The sequence below is a fragment of the Stegostoma tigrinum genome, chromosome 12 (genome assembly GCF_030684315.1).
Source record: "Stegostoma tigrinum isolate sSteTig4 chromosome 12, sSteTig4.hap1, whole genome shotgun sequence".
Classification (NCBI taxonomy): domain Eukaryota; kingdom Metazoa; phylum Chordata; class Chondrichthyes; order Orectolobiformes; family Stegostomatidae; genus Stegostoma; species Stegostoma tigrinum.
In genome coordinates, this window is record NC_081365.1 from 59954006 (window position 1) to 59981529 (window position 27524).

Here is a 27524-nt window from a genome sequence, read left to right on the forward strand (position 1 = left end):
GATTTACCAGAATGTTGCTGCATCTGGAGGGTTTGAGTTATGAGGAGAGGCTGGCTAGGCTGGGACTTTTTTCATTGGAGCGTAGGAGGTTGAGGGGTGACCTTATAATGAGCTATAAGATCATGAGGGGCATAGATAAAGTGAATAGCAAAGGTCTTTTCCTAAGATAGGACAGTTTGAAACCGAGGGTAGATTTTTAAAGTAAGAGGAGACAGATTTAAAAGGGATCTGAGGGGCAACATTTTTCATGGAGTGATTCACATGAGGAATTAACTGCCAGAGGAAGTGTTAGATGCAGGTACAATTACCACATTTAAAAGATATTTGGACATGTAGGAGACGATTAGGGGGATATGGGCCAAATGCAGGCAACAGGTAATTAAGTTTGGCAAACTTGGTCGCGTGGACAAGTTGGACTGAAAAATCTGTTTCCATGCTGTGTGACTTTGTTACTATAATTTAGGGGAAAAAAAGGCTTGGATTTAAAACAACAAAGGCAACTTTTTCTCCTAATTAGCATTAACAAATAATGAAATAACACTGTCAGATATACTCTGCAGAACTGAGATGAAAAACTTTGGCCAATAGAGAACTGGTTAGCATGTTGGTTCAAAAGTTCAATTCTGTCTGTAGGGCGATCAAAGCAATGTGATGTTGCTTTAAAAAATCAGGCAAATCTACTGCTCTGACCAATAAATGATGGAATTTTTTTCAATTCTAAAAGGTTCATCAGTATATTTATCCTCACTACTAGCTTGAGTGAGGGAAGCAAACTGTAGCCTTGACCCGTGCCCATTATCCAGAATCGATTTCACTTGGAACTTGTTTGCAGAAGGCAATGACTCTTGTTCAGTCCTGCTCAGCATTTTTACAAATTTTAAAGGTTCACAATTTTCTGTGAAAATCATGGCTAGTTAATGCTGTAGGAGTGTATTTTAATGTTTTTAAAAAAACAAATTTATAGTGGGAAGTCATACTGCCACTTGTGAATTGCCAGAAATTGAAATGATGTGCTCTCCTCCGTCATTATCATCGCAAAAAAATCATAGCTTGCTATCAGCTTGTACATAGTTTTGAAAGAATTTGAGCGTTTTTCAGAAATGTCGATACCTTTTAATGACAAAATGTATGTTCTTGCAGTGCCAATCTTTGGATACAATTGAAACTGACGACTGACTTCTGAATATAGTAATTTAAGCTTTTAAAGATTCTAACTGTAGATTAGTCTAAGTGGTATATTTCACACTATTCTTTAAGTAGGTGCTTAGTTGTCCAGGGACCAGCATTCAGCTCCCAGTTCCAGCTGCATAACCTCTAATCCCCAAATTGACTTTTATGGGAAGGGTTTTCCTGGAGATTATTGTCTCAGTGAAACATCGGGTTGCACTTTAATCCACACAAACATGGTCGCTTCAGTCCAAGAGTTGAACAATACAGACTGTCTCTCTTTGCTCCCTCTTGCCTTCTCAGTTTATTGCAGATTTACTTACCTGTGAGGTCCAGGGTTGTCTTGAAAAACCAGTAAGCCAGGATGGCAATAGCTTGCTATTGGGACTTGAGACTCTTTTCAAAACCTATTTCCATCAAAATGTTAATCACTTTGGGCTTGAATCCAGGGAGAAATGTCAATTGGCTTTTGTCTAGACCCCCAACTCCATTCCGTTTAGGAATTAAATACATAATTTAATGGCTAGTTAATGCTGTAGGAATGTATTTTAATTTTTTTAAAAAAGCAAATTTATAGTAGATTTAGCAAATTTATAATTTAAAGTATAGCCAATGACAAAACCTGATATTTCTAACACCTCCCTCGGATTTGGAGACCTGAGCAAAGATTTTGAGTCCTTGCAAATTTTTAAACATGATCTGGGAGTCCCACTCGCATTTCCAAGAGACCCTGTTTTTGCCGTTTGGGGAAAGGGTATGACTCAAGCAAGTGGAAAACCCAAACACAGCAGGCCCACTTGAACATTGCAATAAGTTCAAACTCACCCCATTTTTGCTGCTTTAGTCATTCCACCATTGTGGAAGTGTTTTCATGTAACTCAACCCTAAGCTTTGGAATTTCCTGCCTGCATCTCCTAACCTTTCTGAATCACTTACTACATTTAAGACTGCCATTTAGTTTCTCTCTTTAACCAAGATTTTGATCATCTGATGCAATGTATTCTAAAATCACCTTCACCTTGTACAGTTGTAGTTAAGACTTACCAACTCTTATACTTCAACTGCCTTGAAATAAGAGTCAACATACCATTAGCCTTTTGATTACCTACTGCACCAATACAATAGCTTGCTGTGTTTTTTGCACAAGTACCCCCAAGTCCCTTTGTGTTGCAGATATCTGCAGCTTTCTCCATTTAAATAATTCTGTTCTTTTGTTCTCCCTTCCAAAATGAACAACTTCACATTTTCCCACATTATACTCCATTTGCCAACTTTTTCCCACTGAGCTTACCAATATCTCACTGTAAACTTTTGTAACTCTCTTTCAGCCTGCCTCTCCATTAAGGAACTGCCCCTAATGTACATTATGAATTTGTTGTCATAGCTTCCTTTCAAATTTGATGAACCTAATCAGCATCAAGTGATTTCTTTTATGTCTTCACCAATGATTGTGTATATAATCTTTTGGCAGTATTATTGATTCGGTAGGCAATGTGTGACTGTTCACATGAAACAAATGTCCGTTTTGGTAATGGTTGTATGCTCATTGTACTCAAAGCCACATGTTTTGTGAAATGTGTTAGTGTAATAGGAAGACAGGAATTCTTACCTAAGATGTCTAGGTGTAGCAGGTTTCCAAAAGTAAGGAATTTTCATGTATTTTTGTCCTGTAGATTGTTTTGTTGGAGCTTGCTCCTGCAGATGTTAAGATTCTGGACTGTTTTTTCATTAAATTGATGCCTGAACATTTCAATTTTTCCATGGGAAAGGTTAATTTTGGTGGAAGTTTATCTTGCTTTCTCAGCCGTACACAACATTTATTCTGACTTGGCAAAAAAAATCTAGGACTGGGTTACCAGAGCTGCTGCTCATCAGTCTTCGGTGATATACCAGCGGTATTGCTGGAGCACTGTTCATATTTGCTGGTCAATCATGTTTATTGAGGTTAGTAACTGTATCTGACTGGTGTTTTCCAATTGCAATCATGTCTCCAAATGTATTTCAGTTTTGATTAACCTAGTTACATAATTTACTTAATGAGTTTTCCTCCTCATGTTTAAGTTTTAACAATTTGTGTTTGAGCAGACCTGCAGCCAGACGGAACTGGAAAACTGGATTACTGCAATTCATTCTGCCTGTGCAGCATCAGTGGCAAGACAATATCGCAGAGAAGATACTGTTAAACTACTGCAGTCAGAGATTAAGAAGCTTGAACAGAAGATTGACATGGATGAAAAAATGAAGAAAATGGGAGATATGCAGTTGTCTTCTGTTAGTGATCCAAAAAAGCGAAAGACTATACTTGATCAGGTAACAGCTTTCTTTGTGCAATTTCAGTTTTCCCACCCTTTTGAAATGTATTAATTGTACACTAAGTACTGTGGTTAAGATTGATAACTTGGAAAATTAAAAAGCAAGTACTTTTAAGGGGGTGTAATTCATTCAAATGCTTGTTTCATTGTCTGCTCATCATTCATCCTGAACTGTTTTCTTTGGCAGCTTTTGACCATGGTAAATCTCAATTGCTTTCCATGCTCAGCTGGGTAGGGAGGCATTGTTTACCACTCAGAGATAGCAGGAACTACTGACGCTGGAGTCAGAGATAACACAGTGTGGAGCTGCAGGAAGACAGCAGGCCTGGCAGCATTAGAGGAGCAGGAAACTTGATGTTTCAGGTTGGGACCCTTCTTCATTTCTGGCCAGGTCTGCTGTGTTTCTCCGGCTCCCTACTGTATTATCATTGTTTACCACAGCTGGATCAGGAATAATGCTCCTGGAATTATTTGACATCACATGTGAGCTATTCCGTTAACTCAGCTAGCTGCCCCTTTTTAAGATGTATCAGGTAGGAACTATGTGATCTCTGAATTTACTAAACTATGCCGTAAGGGATATACTTAATTAATTTATCAATACATTTTGGATCACTGCAAGTGTTCAGTCAATGTGGGAAACTAGTACATATTATAATTCATAATTTCATATTTTTAGGCATCAGTTTCTCTTTACAAGAGTCTTCTATTAACTGCCTTTAAAGTTGATTGTAAAAATATTTTCACAGTTGGAGACATATCTCATTGACTAATACTAGGCCAGGCATGTCTAACAAGAAACGTGTGAGGCTGGATGAACACAGCAGGCCAAACAGCATCTCAGGAGCACAAAGCTGACGTTTCGGGCCTAGATTTTTCTGATGAAGGGTCTAGGCCTGAAATGTCAGCTTTTGTGCTCCTGAGATGCTGCTTGGCCTGCTGTGTTCATCCAGCCTCTCACTTTGTTATCTTGGATTCTCCAGCATTTGCAGTTCCCATTATGTCTAACAAGCAGCTTGCTGACCTGATTGAGGCCTACCAAAGGGTCCTACCAGCCTTCAAATGGTGTTGCTAATGTTGGTAAATACATATTCAGACCAATTCTCATCCACCTTTCCTGCTGATAGGTGATTAATGAATGTAAATGAGGAATGGTCTCTGATTGGAAGAGACGCAAGTGGGTGGGGGAAGAGGAAAAAGAGAGGAAGAATCAGACTACCTGTGAATTGGGTGAGTGGCTCACAGCCATATCCTATGAACTGGTTGGAGGCTGAAGCTCAAAGCTGGAGATGAGATCAGTGGAAGATGAGACTGCACAGGAAGAAGGCACTGTCACAACTCAATGGGATATCATGCTGGAAAAAAAGCCCACTGTTTGCGGGGCCATCTCAAGTGTTCAGTTTGTAAAAGTGATGTGCGAAATCCACAGATAAACAAAAAGCATGAATCAGGTTTCTGTACTGAACAAGGAATTAAGATTTATTACAGGTTGTTCAATCCCAGCTATTGGTAAACAATTACACTAAATTAAGAAAACTTACAAATTAAAATTCTAAACCCCTGAAAACTCCCCCTCACACACAAAGAAACATAAATAGGAAAAACACATAGATGGGTGGAAAACTGCAAAACAGTTCCATAGTCATGGTTCACAAAATCTGTGGGTTGTTTCTTGCTGATCATAAGATTTCTCCTCAACCTTCCATTTTCCGAATGCTTCCACTGCTTGCGTGAGATACAGGGTGGTGTTTCACTCAGGAAAGGTCTCTACAAAATGAAAAAGGTGCTGTCTTTACAGCAGGCACCAGCTACTTGAAGGAAATGCAGTCAAGATGGTAGACCACTCTTCCAAAATTGCACTGTGTGAGACAGTTGGTGAGGGAGGAGGCAAGTGATTGGTGGTTGGGAGAAAAGGGAGAGAGAAAGAAAAAGATACGTGGGTGGGAACAGAGACAGAGTGTGAGAGAGGGGATGAGAGAGTGTGTGCATGGATGGGAGGAAGAGAAGAGTGTGTGTGTGTGTGTGTGTGCGCGTAAGTGGGATGATGGGGAATGGAAAGAATGTGCAAGTGGGAGGGAGGGGAGAAAGAATGTGGGCAGGAGGGAGGGGAAAGTGAATGAGGATGGGAGGGAGAGTTTGAGAGAGTATGTGAGCAGGATGGAGGAGAAAAAGAGAATCTTTTCAGTGGAGGGAGGATTTAAAAAAAAGGAGAAAGTGTGCAATTTGTGGGAGAGAATGCCTGTGAGGGAGAGGGAGAAAGTTGGAGGGGGGAAGAAAGTGCAAGATAAAGAGACAATGTATGGGCAGGAGGGAAGGAGATAAAGGTGTGTGTGTGCGCGTGTGTGTGTGTGCGTGGTCGGTCGCGGGCACTTGGGCGAGCCAGACGGATACTATCCACCCCTCTCTTCCCCTCCAGCTGAGGGCTTGACACCTGGTTCTGTCTTTAGTTCTCCTTCTGAAATGAAGTAACAAAGAAACAGTCAGATTAGTTTGCTGTGCTGCTTTGTCATTTTCCAATTGTCTTCTCTCTCAAAGTCATTTATTGTTTATTTAAATGATCAATTTATTGTTTTGGATTTTTTTTTCCCATTTGTGTTGACTATTTCGTCAAACCTTTCTGATTTTTTTCTCACTGTCCTACTGAATGAAAGAAAATTTGAAATTTGCTACCTTTGTGCAAAAAGATTGAACAACCTTAAACTGGACCATAACTTTATGATCTGATTTTTTTGAAGTATCTTCCAAAACTGAGAAACTCAAGATCCACATTCATCTTGTCTTTACCCTCATCTCTTCAAATATGCATCTATCCCTGATTAGGTTGTGTGAGAAATTTCCAAATAATAGGTCAGTTTGCTCCCTCAGAGTTTGACCATAATTCTATTCATCATACTGTCTTGACCCATTACATTTCACCCTTTTATTGAAATATTGCCAGTGATGCTTTCTATTTATGCCCATTTAGGGTAATGAGTTTCATAGTGTTGAAATTTAGTATCAAAAAGAAGAACTGGGGTCCCCATGGCAAAGCAGTTGATGTGAATTTTGCCAATATCCAAATTTTCCTATCAACATGGGAAATGGGGGAAGGGAAGGGGACTCTGAAATGAATAGGGAGAGAGGGGGAGGCGGATAGAAGATGGATAAAGGAGAAGATAGGTGGAGAGGATATAGACAGGTCAAAGAGACAAGATTGGAGCCAGTGAAGGTGAATGTAGGTGGGGAGTTAGGGAGGGGATAGGTCAGTCCAGGGAGGACGGACAGATCAAGGAGGCAGGATGAGGTTGGTGGCTAGCAGATGGGGTGGAGCTTGAGGTGGGAGGAATGGTTAGGGAGGTGGGGACTGGTTGGGCTGGTTTTGGGAGTTTCGGGGGAGGGGAGATTTTGAAGCTTGTGAAGTCCACATTGATAACCTCAGGCTGCAGGGTTCCCAAGCGAAATATGAGATTTTGTTCCTGCATCTTTCAGGTGGCGTCATTGTGGCAATGCAGGAGGCCCAGAATGGACATGTCATCCTAGGAGTGGGAGGGGGAGTTCAAATGGTTCGCAACTGGGAGATGTAGTAGTTGGAACTGAGCACAGGTGTTCTGTAAAGCAGTCCCCAAGCCTCTGCTTGATTTCCCCGACATAGAGGAGCCCATAACAGGAACAGCGGATACAGTAGACCACATTAGTAGATGAGCAGGTGAATATCTGTTTGATGTGGAAGGTCTTCTTAGGGCCTGGGGTGGGGTTGAGGGGGGAGGTGTAGGGACAGGTGTAGCACTTGCTTCAGTTGCAGGGAAAAGTGCCAGGATCGGTGGTGCTGTAGGGGTGCCCAGCCCCGCCTCCCTAACCTGTCCTCCCCGCCCACTCCCCCAAAATCTATCCCCACCTCCAACCTCAAGCTCCACCCCATCTCCTATCTACTAACCTCATCCCGCCCCCTTGACCTATCTGTCCTCCCTGGACTGATCTATCCCCCCTCTAACTCCCGTGTACATTCACCTTCACTGGCTCCAACCCCGTTCTGACCTGTCTATCTCTTCTCTACCTATCTTCTCCTTCATCCAACTTCTATCTGCCTCCCCTTCTCCATATTTATTTCAGAATCCCTTTCCCCTCCCCCATTTCTGAAGAAGGATCTCGACCTGAAATGTCAGCTTTTCTGCTTCTCTGCTGCTGCTTGGCCTGCTGAGTTCATCCAGCTCTATACCATATACTTTTTAGTGTTTACTTTATGAATTCCAGGGTCCACAGCAGGAGTAGGGAAATGGCAAATTTCTTTTGTAATGAGAGTGTACTGTTTGTGTTGGTGATTTTTACATATAAGTGTATGTAAATAGTTTGCAAGGCACATCTGGACTGCTCATTAAACTTTCAGCTTTAGCCATGAATCACTACGACTCAATTTTGTCGCTCGTTTGAGGCTTTGACCAGAATAGTCAGTCCTCTGCCTCAACTTAACAAACGCAATGCAATATTAACTAGCTTTAATAGACTAGAAAATGTTTTTATTCCTAGGCTTGTGTCAGGAAGTGAGCAAGCTCTCTATCTTTGTGGTAAAGTTACTGTGCTTCATTCGGCATGACTAACTATAATGTTTGTGTATATATTTCCAACCACAAGATTCAAAAGATGATGAATTGAGGCTGCAGTTGTATGACTGATGCACATCATCAGTTCCACCTCCCCTGTTCCTCCCCACCCACCAGTCACATAATCTCTTGGGAGGGATGAAACTAAGTCCAGTTTGTGAATCAGTGTTTCAGAAGTTCCTCCCCGAAGGCTCAATTTTACGCAATCATCAGTTCCAGCTACCTGTTCCTCCCCATCCACCAGTCACGTAATCTCTTGGGAGAGCTGAAATTAAGTCTAACTTGTGAAATGGTATTTTACAAGTTCCTTTCTGAAGACTCAATTTTAAGTATTATAATCTACAGAAGGACATTATTTCAGGCTTTCAAAGCAGAATGCTGAGATGCTGGAAATCTGAAAATACAACAGAAGATGTCAAAATGCTCATCAGGTTAAGCATAATCTGGCGAGAAAAAAACAGTATTCAATGTTTCAGGATCACAACTGGGACAAATTAGAGATCAAATATGATTTGAGAAAAGGGGTATGTGGGAGAAGGACAAAGGAAGATCTGTGATGGGGTTGAAGAGAAATGTGATTAAAAGACAGAAGAGTTCATCTTACAAGGCCAAGAGGATTGGTGTTAACATCACTAGAGAAACAAAGGAATAAAACATGTGCCTAAAGCAAGTGTGCTGCTGTCCAAAAACAAAAATAAGAAAAAAAATTGACGTGCACAATAAAGGAAGAATAAGCAGACAGGTGAAGTTTACGCTGTGAAATTGTTCACTCAGTGCTGAATCCGTTAGTGCCTAATCAAAAGTGGATGTGCTATCTCTCATGCTTCTGTTGAGTTTTACTGAAACAGTGTATTGGGAGGAGGACATAGATGTGTGGGAGCAAGGTAGATAGTCAAAATGATGGGCCACTGGAAGCTCAATGTTGTGCTTGTGGATTGAACAGAAGTGTATGACAAAGTAGTCGCCCATTTGATGTTTGGGCCCGCTAACGTTGAGCAGACCACATTTTGAGCAGCAAATACAGTTTATTAACTTCAAAGAAGTGCTAATAAACTGCTGCTTAACATTTTAAAAAATTCTTGAAGCCTTGGATGGTGGGGAGAGAAGAGGCTAAAGAGAGGTGTTACATTTCCTGCACTTGCAGGCAAAGGTGATCACGGGAATGGAACAATGTGTTGATGTGGTTGAAGAGTGGACCATCATAGAGAGGAAGTAATGGGGAAGATGTGTTTCATGATGGTATCCTGATGGAGGTGACAAGTGGCAAAATCTGTTAAATAAGAAGGCTGATACGATGGAAAGTGAAGCTGAAGAAAATGCATTGTTTTGGCATGTGGTGAATGGATGGGTCTGGAAATGTAAGAAATGTGGCGGACAGTTTCTAGGGCCCTGTTGAGAAAAAAGGAAATCTCTCAAAAGCTGTTGTAGAAGGTTGCATCATTGGAGCAGATTGGCAGATGGTAGAACTAGGATATGGAATGGAGACCTGTGTAGAATGTAGTTGGGATAGATGTGAGAGTCAGTGAGTTTATAGTGAGTGTTAATTGATAATCTGGCAGAAATGGAGCTAGAGAAGTAAGTGAAGGAAAAGGAAAGAGTCAGAGATGGACAGTATGGAACTGAGCAAAGAGTGGAAATCGGAAATAAAAGCACTGAAGTTTTCCGATTTTCAGCAAGAGCAGCTCACTATCCTGAGCCAGCCATCAGCGTACTGAGGAAAGCATTGTGGAAAGGGACCCAGTATGTATTTAATAAGGAATGTGCGATGTGTCCCATAAAAAGACAGGCATAACTATGACCAGTGCATCCACGTACAAAAAGATCTGCTGAGTTTCTATGGCACCCTCTGTTTTTATTTCAGATGTCTAGTACTTGTAGTATTTTGTTTTTCTTGGCAAAATATTTATTTGAAGGAATTGAAGTAAATTAAAATATAAATTGATATTGAAAAAAAACAAGTTCTGTAGGTGAAGGTAACTGGTGGTCAATGAAAACCGATTGATCTCCCGTTTGAGGAAGAAACAGAGCCTGAAAACTGTTCTAGTAGGTGTTGGAGGTATAGGGAGATTGGCCGTTTTTGGTGAAGAGAATATGCTTAGATAACTGAAAATGGGAAGCTATTAAGGTGAAGGAGGGTATCAGACAAGTCATGGATATAGGTGATGAGAGACAGAAGAAAGGGAGTAAGTGGAGTCAAGGGAAGGAGAAATCAGTTTAGTGTATCACAAACCCATTGAAACAAAAGGACTGCCAGGGCAATCCTGTTTTGAGATCTCAAGAAAGAAGCAGATTTGATCTGTTTGGGATGAACAAACTAAATTGGGTGACTGTTGAGGGAGATCTCCAGATGAGGTGAGATCTGTGACTGTTCTGAAAGCAATGACCTGATGTATGCTGATGTGGTTATGGTCCAGGGAAGACAGGAGGAAATGTTGAGAGTTGACAGAAAGGTAGAGGTCAGTTTGCTGGCAACATCAGTATGTTTTCAGCAGGTTTAACAACAATATCAGGATTAAACTGTGAGATCATAGTGCTGCAAATTCCGTAGAAGATGTGTTAGAGCGTGGGGTGAGAGGGGAGCATAGGAAAATTAGCTGGTGAGCTTAATGAAAATTCTCTTGTCTTTCACCCTATAACAGATTTTCCTTCGTCCTTAATCTGGGCATTCCTTGATCATATCCTGTCACATCTCTTACTTATCCCAGCTTTAAGTTATATTATATGCTAAATTCTATCCAAATTAAGCAACTTGCTTCCAGCATTTTAGAGTATTGGATACCCTCTGAATTTTAGCTTTAATAAAAACTGGTTTAATTATATTATGCTCGCTTGATGACCTTCTAGAGTATTTCTGACACCATGATGTGGTTCTGATTTGTGTGTTCTTTTTTTTATTGTATTCATTCATGGAATGTGAAGGTCCTTTATTGCTTGCTTACCTCTAACTGCCACTTTCTTGATCAAGTACAGTACAATTGTTGTGGGAACACTGTTGTTCAAGAAGGAGTTCCTTAATTTTGATCCAGTGACACTGAAGGGATGGGGATATTTTTCCACGTCAGGATGATGTATGACTTGGAGATGAATTTGCAGATGTTGCTGCCTTTATGGAATTGCTGCCCTTGATCTTCCACATGGTAGAGGTAATGGGGTGCAAAATGCTGCTGAAGAAGCCTCATGTTGCATTTGATTACAAATAGATTTCTGGACTGACCGTTCACCTATTTCCTGCTGTGCTAGCAGGTGGACAAAAGAATCATCACAGCCTCATCTATCAAATTTTTTGTTCATTTCAGCTTTGACAAACTAGTTCATGTCTGTATGTAGAGAGGGATTAAATCAGATTTTTTTCAGATAGTTCAGCTTCCATTTTTAATTAAACACTAGAGAAACCCATTTTAGCACTTTCAGTAAAAAAACGATTTCTGCTCCTCAGCAAACCAGCAAATACAATCAAGACAAATGAACCTTAATTGACTTCCCTAGCTGAAATTACAACCTTTTTTTTCAATCTGGAAATTCTTTCTTATCCCGGTAGCTTAGCTGTAACCTCCACTCTTGTCACTGGCCTTCTGCTCTGATTTAGGCTTTTTGTCTTTGCCTTCTGCTTGCTCCATGCATTGCCTTTTGGTTGATCCATCTTTTTTCAGAGCCAATACTCCTCAATTTTGTTTGTGAAATTCTCAACATAACCATTCTTTTCATTACTTCTGTTGGTGGTCTATCTAGTGAAATGGGAATTCATTTGTTAAGTGTTAATGGCTGCCAGTAAGTGAATAATCTATGTTTCTAGGCTCAACTTCAAAAGAACAATGTTCATCCAAGATTTTTGGTTAACACAAAAGGGCTTGGATTATCTTAATAGTTTGAGTTACCTCTTCTTTTGCCAGCATTTGATTTATTGTACTTGGAAATATCACATGCAGTTGTACGAATAAAAGCAATGTTGATTCATTTTATAAATTTGCCTTCACCAGAAATTAACGTTTGATTTGAGTAAAACTGTTCCAAGATTGGGACTGATTTAGAAATTGTACATTTATTTTTAAACATTGATAACATGCATGACTAATGTTAAATCAGCTAAAGACTGGTAAATGATAAAAAGGAAAACAGATTTGTAAAGTGAATTAATAGCTGTGTATGAATAAACTTTACATATGCTGAATATAGATAAAGGCTGTGTTTTGTTTTAACTTGGATTTTGTGTTGGCCGCATGGCATTTTAATGTAGTTATTTCTGAACTTGAATGTGATCTAATCTGAATTAAAACAAAATCTTCCTCGGTCACGATGAATAAGCATGCATCATCCACTAGTAGAATGGTGTTATTTTGTTTTTTTTTTAAACAGTACATTGTGTTTCTGTCTCTGAGAAGATTACCAATTACTCCCTATAGACTTCTTAGAACAACGAACATAGAACGTAGCACAGTGCAGGCCGTTCAGCCCATGATGTTGTGCTGACCTATTACCCGGCTCTGAGATGAAACTAACCTATATACCCTTTATCTTACTATCCTCCATTTGCCTATCCAAGAGTCGCTGAAATGCCCCTAATGTATCTGACAAATATGACTTCATCTACCAAATGACAAGTATGTTCCACTGTTGCAGTAATGGTGAAGAGACTATTTTTATTCCCATGTTCAAACAGATCTTTTTATGGGAGCAAAATCTGGAACAGTTTCAGATTGATCTTTTCCGACATCGTTGTTATGTGGCGAGTCTTCAAGGTGGAGAATTACCAAATCCAAAAAGACTCCTTGCATTTGCAAGTCGGCCAACCAAACAAGCCATGGGTCGTCTAAGTGTTTTCTCAGTGTCTTCATTCCATGCCTTGGTGAGTTTGTTGTGCTTAGATTTTACTGTCAATACATGGAAAGGAATGTTTTAGTGAACAATGAAACAACAGTAATTCATTTACAGATAAATTGAAGGCTGATCAAGGGCTGTACATATGTTAAAACCAGTAGACTGAGCTGATATTTTGATTTTATTTAATGCTCATCAGTATAGTTATATAATACAGCGTACAGTGCAAGTATGACTGCACATTTCAAGTGCTTGAGATCATTAAGATTCAAGCCCATCTGAAGGTGAGTAGGTTATGACAATTATTTAGTAGATAAGATTGTTTAGATGACATGCCTGAAAGGTCAATTCGGTTTAAATATTCAATTCATTTATATTTCTGTGGACGGTCAAGTTTTTGTAACAGAACTAGAAGTTGTGCTCTCTGGCTCAGAATAGGAAATGACTGAATTTGGACACCAGGCATTCTGACAGTGTCACTAGGAGAGAACTGTTCAGTTATGATTGATTGGAGTTGTATGAAAATTAGCCAATAAGTGGCAGTGTACATAGATTTTGAAGATTTAAGCATGGTACTCAAAGCTTTTTGTTTTAGGTGCTTTTGTCACAATTCATAATTGCAATCATTGCTTAAAAACCATAAGGAACGACTGTTCACACAGACAGAAAGTAGTTCTAAATTGACTTCCAGTGTTGATGTTCTTTTTAACAATGCAGTGAAAAACAACCTTCTGTCCTGAGAATGTGTTTAGAATAGCCAGCTTCTAAAGTGATTGCAAGAAAGCAAAGCACTTTTGTCTCCAGATTTTCCAGTAGCCTCAAGGTCATTATTCTGGGTAGATGGGACTTGGATGTAGGGACCCAGTGGAATCCTCATCATTGCACACTCCAAAGGAATTGCCTGGGAAATTGAATATTCCTCTGGGCAATTCCCTGACACCTGAAAATAGCTAAAAGTCTTCAGTTAAATTAGGGAATTTAGTGGCTCCAATGAAATTAACACAACAATTACTGAGGACATGTTAGACTATTAAATGCATAGCCCAACTCCTGGGTAACTATTCAACTGACACATGCTTGCCTCATACAAACATCATTTACTACATCCCCTGAAGACCTCTCCTAACCTGAGGCCCTCTTTCTCCCCCAAGACCCAATTTCCCTATTCCCAGTTCCACACATGACCCAAGCCCCTCCTACTGCTGCTGACCCCCTCCCCTGGCTCTTGACCTCATTCCCCCTGACGCTGCTCCACCTCATCTACATCTGAAACCCTGTCAGACACAGTCCCCAGCTCTCCCTGACCCGTCACCCACTTTCCCCATCCTGCTCTACTGGACACGATTTCTCTCAGAGACAATGATTTACCCTAAACATTGTATCAGTTGCTTGCACCACTGTCCCCCTGTTATCTCTTCTCCTTACCCCCTGCCATCCTGCACATTTGTCAGCCTACCTCCTACCCAGCTGGCACCCTTCTTACATGACACCTAGACATCCTATCCACCTAGCACCTTAACCTAATCTATCTGGCCACCTACTTTCTCATTGCCCTCACCCTATAGTTTGAAAACAGCAGTCAGAGTGGCATATGGCCCTTTACATGTCATAATACAGCAGCTGACTGCTGTGAAAAGGAGTGTGGTTTGTTTGCCTCTGACATTTCTACACTACAAGAGAACTGTTAGAATGGAAGTATGGTTCTGCATTTCTGAAGGAAGCCTGATCAGAATCTTTCAAAAATTAACACTTCCCCTTTCACAAAAAGGAAGGGAAATGGTGGCAATCTGTGTGAAGTTGCCACATCTTAGAAAATCTGGCTCGCAATGTTGTATTTTAACAACAGACATCTACATTGGAAGTTTCATAGTATAATGTCAATGTCCTTGGAAAACAACATTTCCTTTTCCCCTGAATAGGATGCAGACAAGGCAAAAGTTGATATTAAAAACATGTTGCAACATTTACTGTGCACAAACAAAATTTTAATTAGCTTAAATCTTCCAGGAAATCAAAGAAAATAGCTTCATTTTGCTGAATAAGCAGCTTTCCAAATCCTTTCAGCTGCCACCTGCAATACTCCCATCCCTGTGTATACTTTTGAAATCTACTCCATTGAAGTAACTACACAAATAATCCATTATATTTAAGTGCAAAAGTGTGCTCAAACTACTCATGGGGAAATGTTATATCTGTTGGCAGAGTGGTGTAAAGGGTAAAACATCCCTGCTTTAGTTGTATTTGAAAATGAACGGTTGGAAAAGTAACATCAACATCTCTGAGTTTTACTAGAAAATGCAGCGCAGAAAGGATAAATGATTGCTGCGTGTGGAAATGTAAATGGAATAAATATTGACCATCTGAGCATGAAGTACCAACAGTTTAGGAGAGGAAATAATCATAAAAATAAAATATTTTTAAGTGTCACATCTTAAAATTCTTTTCACCTATATTTTTATTCTTGGGCTTGAGTATTTTTACTTTCTTGTATTTTAATTTTAGTGCGTTTTGTTTTGATAAGTGTAACTTTCTTTGTCACCATGTTACTATTTATAAGACTGATGCTGTTCCAATTCGATGACACAGTCCTTTGCCAGTAATATCATGGAATCCCTACATTGCTGAAAGAGGCCATTCGATCCATTGAGTCAGCACCAACCCCCTGGAGGGCATCCCACCCAGACCCAGAACCTATTGTAATTTCCCAGGTCTAACCCACCTAGTCTGCACATCCCTGCACACTACAAATAATTTACTACGGCCAGTCCGACTAACTTGCACATTTTTAGACTGTGGGAGGAGACCAGAGCACCCATCAGAAACCTACACAGACTCAGGGAGAATGTTCAAATTTCACAAAAGCTGCAGTCACTCAACACTGGAATCAAACCTGTGTCCCTGGCATTGCAAGGCAGCCGTGCTAATCATTGAGCCACTGTACCACTCTACTATTGATCATAATGGAGTGTGCTATACTGGTCCTGTCAAAACATTTATTTGAATGTTTTCCTGCGTTGAATAACAGACAAATTTTTAAAATAGGTTTAATAAGGGATGCTTGTGAAATCTGCCTGAAGTAGGTGGCAGAGACAGCATGCATTCTCTATACATACTCTGCTATGAAATTTTTTAATGCAATGTTCAATTTTTGTTTCAACAACAAAATCTATTGATTGCTTGATGATAATTTTGCTTTTATTACCGTCTCAGAATAAGTGTGATATTGTTCATTTAGGTGGCAGCCCGTACTGAACCTGCTTTGAAGAACCAAACACAGGTGATTTCGAGATCAGTAAGCAAACGGAAGAACAGATTTTCTTCCCTGTGGGGATTAGATACAAATTCAAGAAAAAAAGCGAAAGAAAGACCTAGCATTAATCAGGTTAGTTACTAAACCAGTGCTTTTATTTCAGTTTAATGTAGAAATAATTTATGAAGAGTTGAGGTGTATTGTATAGGTTACATCTTCTTAAAGTCTTTATTTTTGAAATGGTCATAGAATTTGCAAGTATTGCGAAATGACACAAAACACAGAAATATTTTGAATTATGAGGAGAGCATTGGAACAGTTCAAGAAGACATAGGCTAATGGAATGATTGAACAGATGGCAGAATATTCAAATGCTGCATTTTGGCTAAAAGAATGGGAGGAGACAATATAAAATGTACAATTTCAAAGCAGGTACAGAAGCAAAAACTTCTGGGGACACTGATTTATGTTGAATGGCAGAAGAATTGATGCGCATGTGGAGAGAGAATTCTGTGCAGTGATTGATTAGGATCTAGAATCATCTGCCTGAGACTGGTGAAGGGGCAATACCATTCAAAAAGGATAGTTATCAGAGGGGGAGAAAATACAGGGTAATGGGGAAATCATGGAGATGTCAGATTAGTCTGAAGTTGTTGATTGCAGTCTTGAGTCCTAATGGCTATTAAATGCCTCAGTGGAAAATGAAGTGCTCTGCCTCTAACTTCGCCACCTTTGGCTTGACTGGACCACTGCAGCAGGTCTAACACAGAATCAAACAAATTAGATTTTGAAGTGGTTAGCAACAGGGATATTATCCCAATGTTTGTTTTTTCAAACTCGTTTTTCCCTGACTTTCCCTATTTTATTCTTGAATATGGGAACATTTTTATGATTCTTTTTCTAGCCCACTGGCTCGAACTTATAAAGTTCTGACAGCTTAAGCTTTTCCGTTCTGATGGCTTAAGCTTTTCAGTTCTGACAACTGGATAATTTTTATTCAAATTCTCCTGCTTGGATGATCTTATAAACTAGAAACCACTTCTGCTGAGGTGACTAATTCTCCTGAACAAACTTGATTTTGCTGTTAGGAGAAACTTCTTCCTTTTTAACTAAATTCTGTTTATCTGATTGAGACATTGAACTTTAGGTTCTGAAATCAAAATTTAACATATATGTTTTCCATACTCTGAACAGAATGTACATTCCACCCATTAATATGACAGAGGTTGTTTTGGGCACTTAATTGCAATCACTTGTTCTATTAGAACTCGTGATTGGGTCCAAATGAATTTCAAACATGTTTAAAAAGAAATTACCTTCATTAAATTGACGCACATCCATCTGCCTCTATTTTTGAAATTTAAATCCCAAAATATAATATAATGTACAAAATATAATATAATTTCGGAACATTTGAGGACACTGGGACTAGACTCATTGGAGTTTTGAAGGATGACGGGGGATTTAATTGAAACTTTCAGAATACTGAATGGCCTGTACAAAGTGGATGTTGGGAAGATGTTTCCATTGGTAGGAGAGTCTAGGACCCGAGGGCACAGCCTGAGAGTAAAGGGAAGACCTTTTAGAATGGATATAAGGAGAAACTTTTTCAGCCAGAGACAGGTGAACCTATGCAATTCACTGCCACAGAAGGCTGTGGAGACCAGGTCATTGAGTGCATTGAGGATTGAGATAGATAGGTTCTTGATTATCATGGAGATCAAGGGTTGCGGGGAGAAAGCAGGAGAATGGGGTTGAGGAACTTATCAGCCATGACTGAATGATGGAGCAGACACGATGGGTTGAATGGCCTAATTTCTGCTCCTATGTCTTATGGTCTTCTGGTCTTTCATCATACATGCTTGAACATACCTCTCATCACCAACCTACAGTGAAAGTCTATGGCAATTTTGTAACACCTCTTGTCCCTGTCCTGCTTGACTGCTCAAAAATCTATTAGATTTATACTCCAGGCCCAGTCTCCCGGGACATGGGATATATCCAGTGCTTTCAGAACCTTGCTATGTGGTTCTGCTAGATGCTGGCATCCACTCAATGTACTTCTGATCTGTGAGATCACATTTAAAAAGAAGGTAATGGGTACCACTGGCAGAAGCAGTATATAATTCCACTTTTAATTACCCCTAGAAAGTGATGGTGGACTAATTATAATGCCTTTTTTCAGGTGAACAGCTTGCTAAGCCATTTCAGTGGTTAGTTAAGCATCTATTGCACAGTTACATGAAAATTGTTCAATACAATGCATGTAGGCCATTCTTTGCTGTATAAACAGTCTTATTCATTACTGTACAATGGAGAGAGAGCTGAGTAGAAATATAAGCAATACAAAATTGAGAAGAATTAAATACTGGAAAAGGAAAATGAATGAGAAAAATTTAATTGAGCATATGTTGTCAACAGGAAAACAATTGCACAAATAGGTAGGAACGTTTTGCATTTGTTTGATATAAGTGGTTCCAAACAAAGTTGCATTGCATCATTATCACCTATACTGTTACCTAGCAACATTTTCCTTGGCAGCCTTTCGTCAGATGCAAGCTGCTGCTGCTGGAAATAAAGGAACATTACAGCTTTTTAAATTTGAAGTGTCAAAACATGCAGAAATTCTTGGATAGAGTAAAGTGCTAAAGTTATTATTCACAATTTTTTATTCAGTCTTGATGTGGGCATTGTTGACAACTCAGGCATTTATTGCCAGTCATGGGGTTCCTCAGGTTTGATACAACTCAGTAGCTTGATCGGTCATTTCAGAGGGTAATGAAGAGTTAACTATATTTGTAGGCAAGATTGGGTCAGGGCAGCAAGGCTTCCTTCCCTATTCATGTGTTTTTACAACAGTACTGATCTCTTCATGGACAAATGTATTTTTTCCTAATTCCAGCTTGTATTTCCACATTTTAGTTTTACAGAGAGTAAGGTTTGTCATTTGTTGTTGTCTGGAAAGAAAGACAGCAGTGCAAAAAGCAAATCAGACTGTCCCCTTCAAGAGATAGTACATTTTATTCCGAATCTTTTAATGTTGGAACAAAAGTGGAAGTTGTTTTAAATGTCATTTGCCACGCTCATTGTCTCTTTAGGTAAAACTCTGTGATGATCTGTGTCATGCCTTGGTCCGCCTACTGAAGGATTAGTGATATAGAAGAGAGCAAAATATCCAGTTCACATCACTCTGTGGTGCTATTGTTGCACATTAGTTAGTCTATTGCATAGTTAGATCCTGCAAAATGATGTTATTTAATGCAAGTTACTAACAACAATTTAAGTGAGTGAGTGACTGACACTTTTGTATGTTAAGGAACAGATACAGGAAACCTTGTTCCCAAGAACTTGATCAGGCATTACTTCTTTCCTCATGAAGCTAGAAACACACAGATTGTGAAAATTCTTTGCTATGCATTTCAAAACTTTTTTTTTACCTTTACCAGCGAGTTCGTAAATGAACTGAAATTCACTGTAATCATTACTATGTTCCTTCACACAAAAAAATCAAATTAATTTGATTATATAATTACTTTTTTGATTGGATTGCATCACCAAATATAGTCGTAAAGAACTTGGATTTATGCAGCACCTTTAATGTATTAAATACGTTGAAATGCTTTACAAGATGTAACAATATGACATTGAACTGCATAAGATATTAGAGCAGATAATCAAAACCTTTATCAAACAGATATACGTTACATACACTTAAAGGTGGAAAGTTTCTCAGTGGGAATTTAAGAGCTTAGCACCTGACCATTCCAAGACATAGCAACCAATGGTGGCATAATTAGAACTGCAGTTGCTAAGGAGGTGAGAATTAGGTAAGCGCAGCTATCAGTGGTTCCTGTGTTGGTGGAAAGAACATGGAGCGATATGAAAACAATTTTAAATTGTTGCTTTTAGTCATAAATGCCGCTTGAGAGCATAAATGACATCTTGGTTGCAAACGTCTACTCTCAGGCAATTATAGTGGAGAGTGATTGATTCAGTGTCTTGGAAGCAGAGTTAGTGTTGGCAACTAAAGCAATGACATTTTCCTACAAAATATTTAATTAATTCTGCCTTTTGAAGTGACAAGAGATACGATGATGAGGTGGATTTGGTAGCAAAATTGATATTGTGGAAGATAGGTGACATCAGAATGTCAAGAGTGCCCAATATAGAAGCTTGGAATGAACCAGAAATAGTGGTACGGAATTGGAAAGAGAGGCTTTTGCATGTGATTCCCTGTCTGCAATTATGAATGGAAGGTGGAAAGGTTTTGAAGGAGGATGCTGTGGTCAGCATCGTCAAAGGCTTTGGGGTTAAAATATGAGGAGAGCGTAGCTGCATTTATTCTCAATTATGACTTTGATTTACTAGCTGGATGAATTGTAGGTGTGAAAGATTCTGGCACAAATCAAATACCTCTGCTTTTTTTAAAAATATAAAAATAGCCCCATCATAAGTCAGTAAATGTTCATATGGAATTGTGGAATGTGGAATTTAACAAGGATGGGAATTAAACATGGAATTTTGGGAAAATTGGCTCCTGATTTGGCAGTTGATTACACATTCGAGGACTGGCAGATGAAAAGAAAGTCCAAGTGGGAAGGTAATTTGAAAGGGCAATGGGGCCACAGTTTGGTTGTTTAGGGTATTGACTGCACATTTAAAAGAAAAAGGGACAGTGCCTGAAGAGAGAGAATCATTAAATTGATGAGCTAACAAGGGAATTAGGTGGAACAGGAATGAGGAAGCAGGATGCTGATTTCTTGAACAGGATGGTCTCAGAGTGGACAGGGATCGAACTCGGAGTGAAACTAGATAATGATGAGGGTTCTTAGCCAACGCGGGGATGCTTTAGAAAATGTTTGGCATTGCGGACAAATGAAATGGAAGCACATGGCAGAAGGAGCTGATCAGATAATTGTAATGTTAGAGAGAAAAAAGTTCATTACTGTTTATTAGTTGAAGGTGAGAGTCCAGAAACTGGAGGGAAGGCCTTAAGACTAGATGTAATAAAGAAAACCTGTGAACTGTCTGTGCAGTGAGGATGATCCTGGAATAGTTAACAGTTTTAGCAGATGAGAGCAGGAGCAAATATTTTATGTGGTGTAGTCTGATGTGTGGAGAGTGGCTAACCCGCTGAGGAGAAAAGAGAAATGCATGTGATAGCATTGTGTGACATGAATTCAATTTGTATTGAGATATTGTTTAATAGTATAAATACCTTAATGGTAATGTATTGAAAGTTAAAAAAATTGAAATTGTTCAAATCGTGAAATGTCAGACGATGCTAGATGTAACGTTTTCCACCATTTGCAGAAGGAATGTTGTTCCTCATTTTATCTTCAGTTATACATGGGCTAATAATGAGAGTAAAAAATGTAAGAGAAAAGATTTATCGAAGAGCGATGGTTGTTTTAATGCTAGTCAGCTGTTTGTTGGAATGGTATGAGCAGAAGTAGGCTTTTCAGTTTGTGAAGTCTGCTCAGCTGTTTTATGAAATCATGACTGATCTGATAATCTGATAAAGATGAAGGAACTATGGGCAATCTGACCAAGTTCGTAGACGATTACAAAGAAGGTGGATGGACAGTGGTATTGAGGAGGTGGCGAGGCTGCAGAAGGATTTGGACAGGTTAGGAGAGTGGTCAAAGAAGTGGCAGATCGACTACACTGTGGGAAGGTGTGAGGTCATGCACTTTGGATAGAAGAACAAAAGCATGGGGAGAAAATTCAAAAGCCTGAAGTGCAGAGAGACTTGGGAGTTCTCGTCCAGGATTCTCTCAAGGTAAATTTGCAGGTTGAGTCAGTAGTCAGGAAGGCAAATGCAATGTTGGCATTTATTTTGAGAGGACTTGAATATAAAAGCAGGGATGTCCTACTGAGGATTTATAAAGTGCTGGCCAGGCTGCATTTGGAGTACTGTGTGCAGTTTTGGGCCCCATATCTCAGGAAGGATGTACTGGCCCTGGAGCAGGTTCAGCAGACATTCATGAGAATGGTCCCAGCAATGGCAAGCTTAACATAGGAGGAATGTTTGAGGACTCTGGGACTAGACTCAATGGAGTATAGAAGGCTGTCGGGGGATCTAATTGAAACTTTCAGAATACTGAATGGCCTGTACAAAGTGGATGTTGGGAAGATGCTTCCATTGCTAGGAAAGTCTCAGACACGAGGGCACAGCTTTAGAGTAAAAGGAAGATGTTTTAGAACGGAGATAAGAGAAATGTCTTCAGCCAGAAGTGGTGAATCTATGGAATTCACACTGTCACAGAAGGCTGTGGAGGTCATTGAATACATTGAAGACTAAGATAGATAGATTCTTGATTATGAAGGAGATCAAGGGTTGTGGGGAGAAAGCAGGAGAATGGGGTTGAGGAACTTACCAGCCATGATTGAATGGCGGTGCAGACCTGATGGGCCGAATGGCCTAATTTCTGCTCCTATAACTTCTGGTCTTATAATCCTCAGTTCTACTTTTCTATCTTGACCCCATAAAAATTGATTCCCACACGGATTAAAAGTCTTTCTGTTTCAGCCTTGAATAGAACTGTGGCTGCACAACCCTCTGTGATAAAGATTTCCACAAATGCTTCACCACCTGAGAAAGAAATTCCTCCTTCTCTCTGTCCTAACGATGTGACCCCTTGCTATGAGGTTATGTAGTCTATTCCTCAGCTCTGCCACAGGTGAAATAACCTCTCTGCACCACCCTAAATTCCCTAAGAATCTTGTATAATTCAGTGATGTTGTCTCTCATTCTTCTCAACACTGATGAGTACAGGCCAAGCCTACTTAACCTGTCCATATAAGTCAAACCTTCCATACCTGGGATCAACCTAGTGAACCATCTCTTGGCTATTCCAATGCCAGTATATCTTTCTTTAGATAAAGGGAACACATCTCTTTATCGTATTCTAGGATGAAAATGGAAAGTGCCAGAGAAACTCAGCAGGTCTGGCAGCATCTGATGAGAGAAAAGCAGAATGAACATTCTAAGTCCAGGGACCCTTCATCAGCAACCCATCCTATGAACGATCACTCAACTTGAAATTTTGACTGCTATTCTCTCTGATGATGCTTGATCTGCTGATTTTCTCCATTCCTGTTTTTGTTTCAGTTTTCCGGCATTCCCAGTTCGTTGACCTATCCAGTATTCTTTTGTGTGTCTGATTAGTGCCTTGTAAGAGAAAGTCACCATAGTCTCAGAGGACCATGGGATTACTCTTTCATTAGAGAGAGAAAATTGGCAATGGTTTAACCTGAGGTCATCATGCCCTCAGATGTAGGGAGAGATTGAGAAGGAGCGATCTTCAAACTTAGCACAGCTGGTGCAGCAGTTATACATGCACTTCTAACATTACTTTGTGTCACAAACCAGTCATCCTTCTGAAGTAACTGACCTTCAGGCCTTGTATAGTTTTAGCAAGGCCTCCTTATTGTTCTACTCCATTCCCTTAGTCCCAAAACATCAGCTTTCCTATTCCTCTGCTACTTGGCCTGCTATGTTCCTTCAGCTCCATACTGTGTTATCTCCAACATTCCTTTTGTTTTCCTAATTATCTGCTGAGTTTGTCTGCTGGCTTTTTATGAATTATGCATAAGGGCTGTCAAATCCCTCAGTGCTGTGCCTTTCTGCAGACTTTTTCCATATGAATGATATTCAGCTCCTCTATTCTTCCTGCTAAAGTGCATATACAAATCATAGAGGAAATAATTAGAAGCTGAAGGCTCTCTGAATTGATGAACTAGGATTGCTTTGATGCTCTTCCTTACTTGTAATTATCTTGTCTTGGTGGCATAGTAGACAGTGAAGAAGGTTTTCTAAGATTACAAAGGGATCTTGATCAATTAGATCAATGGGCTGAAAAATTGCAGGTGCAGTTCAATTTGGATAAATATGATGTATTGCATTTTGGTACAACAAACAAGAGTAGGCCTTATACAATTTATGGTAGGGCCTTGGACAGTAGGACAGAGAGACCTCAGGGCTCGGGTACGTAATTCTTTGAAGTTTGCATCACATTTGGACAATGCGGTTAAAAGGATGTTTGACCCACTTGCCTTCATTAAGTTTTTTTTGAGTATAGGTGTTGGGAATAGGAGGTTGTACAGGACATGAGTGAGGCCTGTTCTGGAATTCTGTGTCCAGCTCTGGTGGTCGGGTTATGGGAAGAATATTATTTAACTAGAAGGGTTTCGGAAGAGATTTACCAGGATGTTGTCAGGTGTGGAAGGTTTGAGTTATAAAGAAAGGCTGGATATGTTGGAACTTTTCTCACTGGAGCATGTGAGATTTAGAGGCAATCTTATAAAATAATGAGCAGTACAAATAGTGTTAATGGCAGTCATCATTTCCCTTGGATGGGGGATTTCAAGACTGGGGGATATATTCTTAAGGTGGGAGGAGAGAGATTTATAAAAGACATGAGGGGCAGATTTTGTTACACGGGTTGGCTTGTGTGTAGAATGAACTTCCTGAGGAAGTGGTGGCTGTGGGCCCTGTCACAATGTTTAAAAGACATTTGGAAGAGAACATCAATAGGAAAGGCTTGGAGGATATGGGGCAAGAGCGGGCAGGCGGGACTAGTTTAGTTTGGGATTATGTTTGGCATGGACTGGTTGGACCGAATGGTCTGTTTCTGTGCTGTATGACTATATGACTATATGACTCTCGAAGCCTCTGAGGTATCTCTCAATTTTCTCATCTATTTCAGCATCATTCATCAAATGCACATGCTACATAGTTAACATTTCCTTATATAATGTTTCATATTTTATCAATATGTATTTATCTATTTGTTCATTATTTTGTAGAATTAGAGCTGCCTCCTTCAACTTCACTTTTCATATTTTTGTGTCATTTGCCAATTTTAGTGATTTAAATTGTGGCTATCTTCACAATTTTCGTGTAAAATGTGGTCTTATGCGTTTTGTTAGTGCCTAAAGTATTCACATCTATAATTTGTCCAATTTTGGTATTTTTGGTAATTTCTTTCACTTGACAATGGTTGGCATCAGGCCAAAATATAGAAGGCAAACAAAAAGAAAGTAAAGAACACAAGAAACTGTCAGGAATAAGGAAAAATAAGATTAAAGAGAGAAAATGTAAACAAAATTTTAAATGTTACTAACAAAATATTTTATTGTATGTTTATAGCTTTTTGGCGATAGTGAAGCCACACTGAAGAAATCCTCGGAAGGCATTTTTGATGATTGTTCAACAGATAGCAGTGTAAGTACATGATGTCTACATGCAGCTGTTGCTTGAATAAAGCTCACCTAACGTGGAAATCAGATTAATCTGATTGAAACTATATAGTTAGAAGTCATGTTGTTAGAAGGACTATTTGATGCTTAACTGAGACTTGAAAGAGATTTTGTATCGTATCAGATTTGAAGAAAAGTAAAAGCACCACGATATTTGGTTCATTTTGAAAAGGGGCATTCTTTTTTCTAACTTCAACTTAACTATCTTAGAGCTATTTTATTGTGGCAGCTGTTGTGTAATCCTCTATATTATGCCTCTTCTGCTTTCTTCTCCTGCTCTTGTTCCTCTCTATCCCTCATGAAGCCTCCTCTAAACAGTTGCAGACATGCATACAATTTTCTTGGAAGGTGCATACATGTGCTTAAATAATATGGTATGCAATCCACCCACTGTATTTTTTTTCTTATCTCTGAGGCAACTAGGACTAATATTTGCTGGAAGAAGCCAAGATGTGGGTGTACTTATACTCCTGAAATCTGTTCCAAGATGCCAGTGAAGAAACCAGGATTGCTTGAGCTAGCCTCTGGCATTTACAATGTGTGAGATGACTGTTATTCTGGTCACAGAGTAACAGATGATAGGATCTTTCTGCTTGTTGAAACTACATTAATAAAATCAATTTAAGTTGTAGTCTAATTGTAGTATTGAAAGCTGGTTGATTGAAGATGAGTGGACCGAATCCATCCTAAATGAGTATCAAAGAAAAGCAGCTCAATTCTAGAACTGTATCTGCTGGATTATCCTAGCAGTGCTTTTTAAAATTGTTATACCTAATTCAGTTTCATTATAGCAATGGCAATCTGCTGTGTTTGTTAAATGTAAACAGACTGATTACTTGAAATTATGAAACAGCATTGTCATTTTCAAAGAACTTGTGTATTTGTCAAATGAAACCTTTGGGAAATATTCTATTTATGTCTTGAGGATTAGCTATATTGTGTTTACAGAGACTGGCTTTGCATCAAGCTGTCTCCAGCGTCCCCTGTGTCCCAGGCAACTCAGTAATTTATCCAGTGAGTAGTTGAACCACATTGACGAGAAGAATTAAATTTTGATCCCATCCTCAGTTATTACCATCAGGGTCAGTGGTGGGGCTGCTACATTTGTTTTCACCTGAATTAGGGAAGGAAAAGGTCAAGAAGCTGGCAAGGGTGCCTGATTGTGATTTTTTTTTGTAACAATCCTTGTTGAGTAGGTTTATATGGATATCGGATGAGGACAACATTTGTTTTGACTATGAAGCTCATGTGATCAAATTCACTGACAAGCTTTAGTGATTAATTAAATCCAATTTGTCAAAGCACCAGTGGCTTACCTGCAAACATTTTCCTCCATAAATAGTTAGTCCTTTTATGGCATGAAAAGTGAGTGAACAAAATTTGACTGAGAGATTTATGTATATCAATATCTTTTGTTGTAGAGTTTGTATTTTAAATTAATGACAAATAGGTTTTGGGTTTTTTTGTGTGAAGGGGTTTAAGTATTAATTCAGTTAACCTTTCTGGAAGCATGATTCTACGTGCTTTCTTGAGTGCTCATGGAAGTTTATGTATACTTTGGTTGTTTATGACCAGAGAGAAAACATTAAGCAATTGAGCTTAGCAGAATGTAGGGTATTTACAAAACAAATTTCAAAAGCTTTTGGGCATTTCTAATTACCTGACTGCAGTTAAATACAAGTGTACTTTTACTTAGAAAAAGGAGATTGCTTAGAGCAGTTAAGGAAATGAGTACTTGGAGTACTCAGGAGTGTTTGTTGGAAATCTGTATTTGTTACTCAAATCTGAGAAAGTCTCAGGTCCCAGTTGTTAAAGTAAAAGGAAAAGACTTCACGGCTCATGGGACCAGAACTAGAAGGGAGCAGTTCAGTCAAGTCTGCAGATTTGACAGAGAAGTAATTTCCTTAGATTTTCCAGCAACTGCAAAGTGACGGTATTGAGAGTAAATTAGACTTTGTTCTGCCATGTGTTTTGAAACTTTTCAAACTGTTGTGTGCAGATGGCTTAGTTTGTTTTATTTTTCTTTCTGTAATAAATTTCTATTGTTCGGCTAAAACCTACTTTTGTTTTGGTGAAAGACCTTTACACTAAATTAAACCCCAAAAAATGTATATCTGGCTACTTTGTTCAGTAGTAACA

General features: G+C 39.3%; 1 protein-coding gene across 4 annotated transcripts in view; it reads left to right on the forward strand.

Moving 5' to 3' along the window:
- Positions 1 to 27524, forward strand: part of LOC125456959 (rho guanine nucleotide exchange factor TIAM1-like) — a 278224-nt gene that overhangs the window by 110322 nt on the left and 140378 nt on the right. For 3 of the 4 annotated variants that reach the window (XM_059650354.1, XM_048540606.2, XM_048540607.2), the window contains 4 exons: positions 3253 to 3477; positions 12714 to 12899; positions 16107 to 16253; positions 25276 to 25350. In XM_059650354.1, the coding sequence (XP_059506337.1) occupies positions 3253 to 3477; positions 12714 to 12899; positions 16107 to 16253; positions 25276 to 25350 (633 nt within the window). Of the gene's footprint in view, positions 1 to 3252; positions 3478 to 12713; positions 12900 to 16106; positions 16254 to 25275; positions 25351 to 27524 lie in introns of those variants that run through there. The other variant, XM_048540608.2, reaches the window with a different exon arrangement.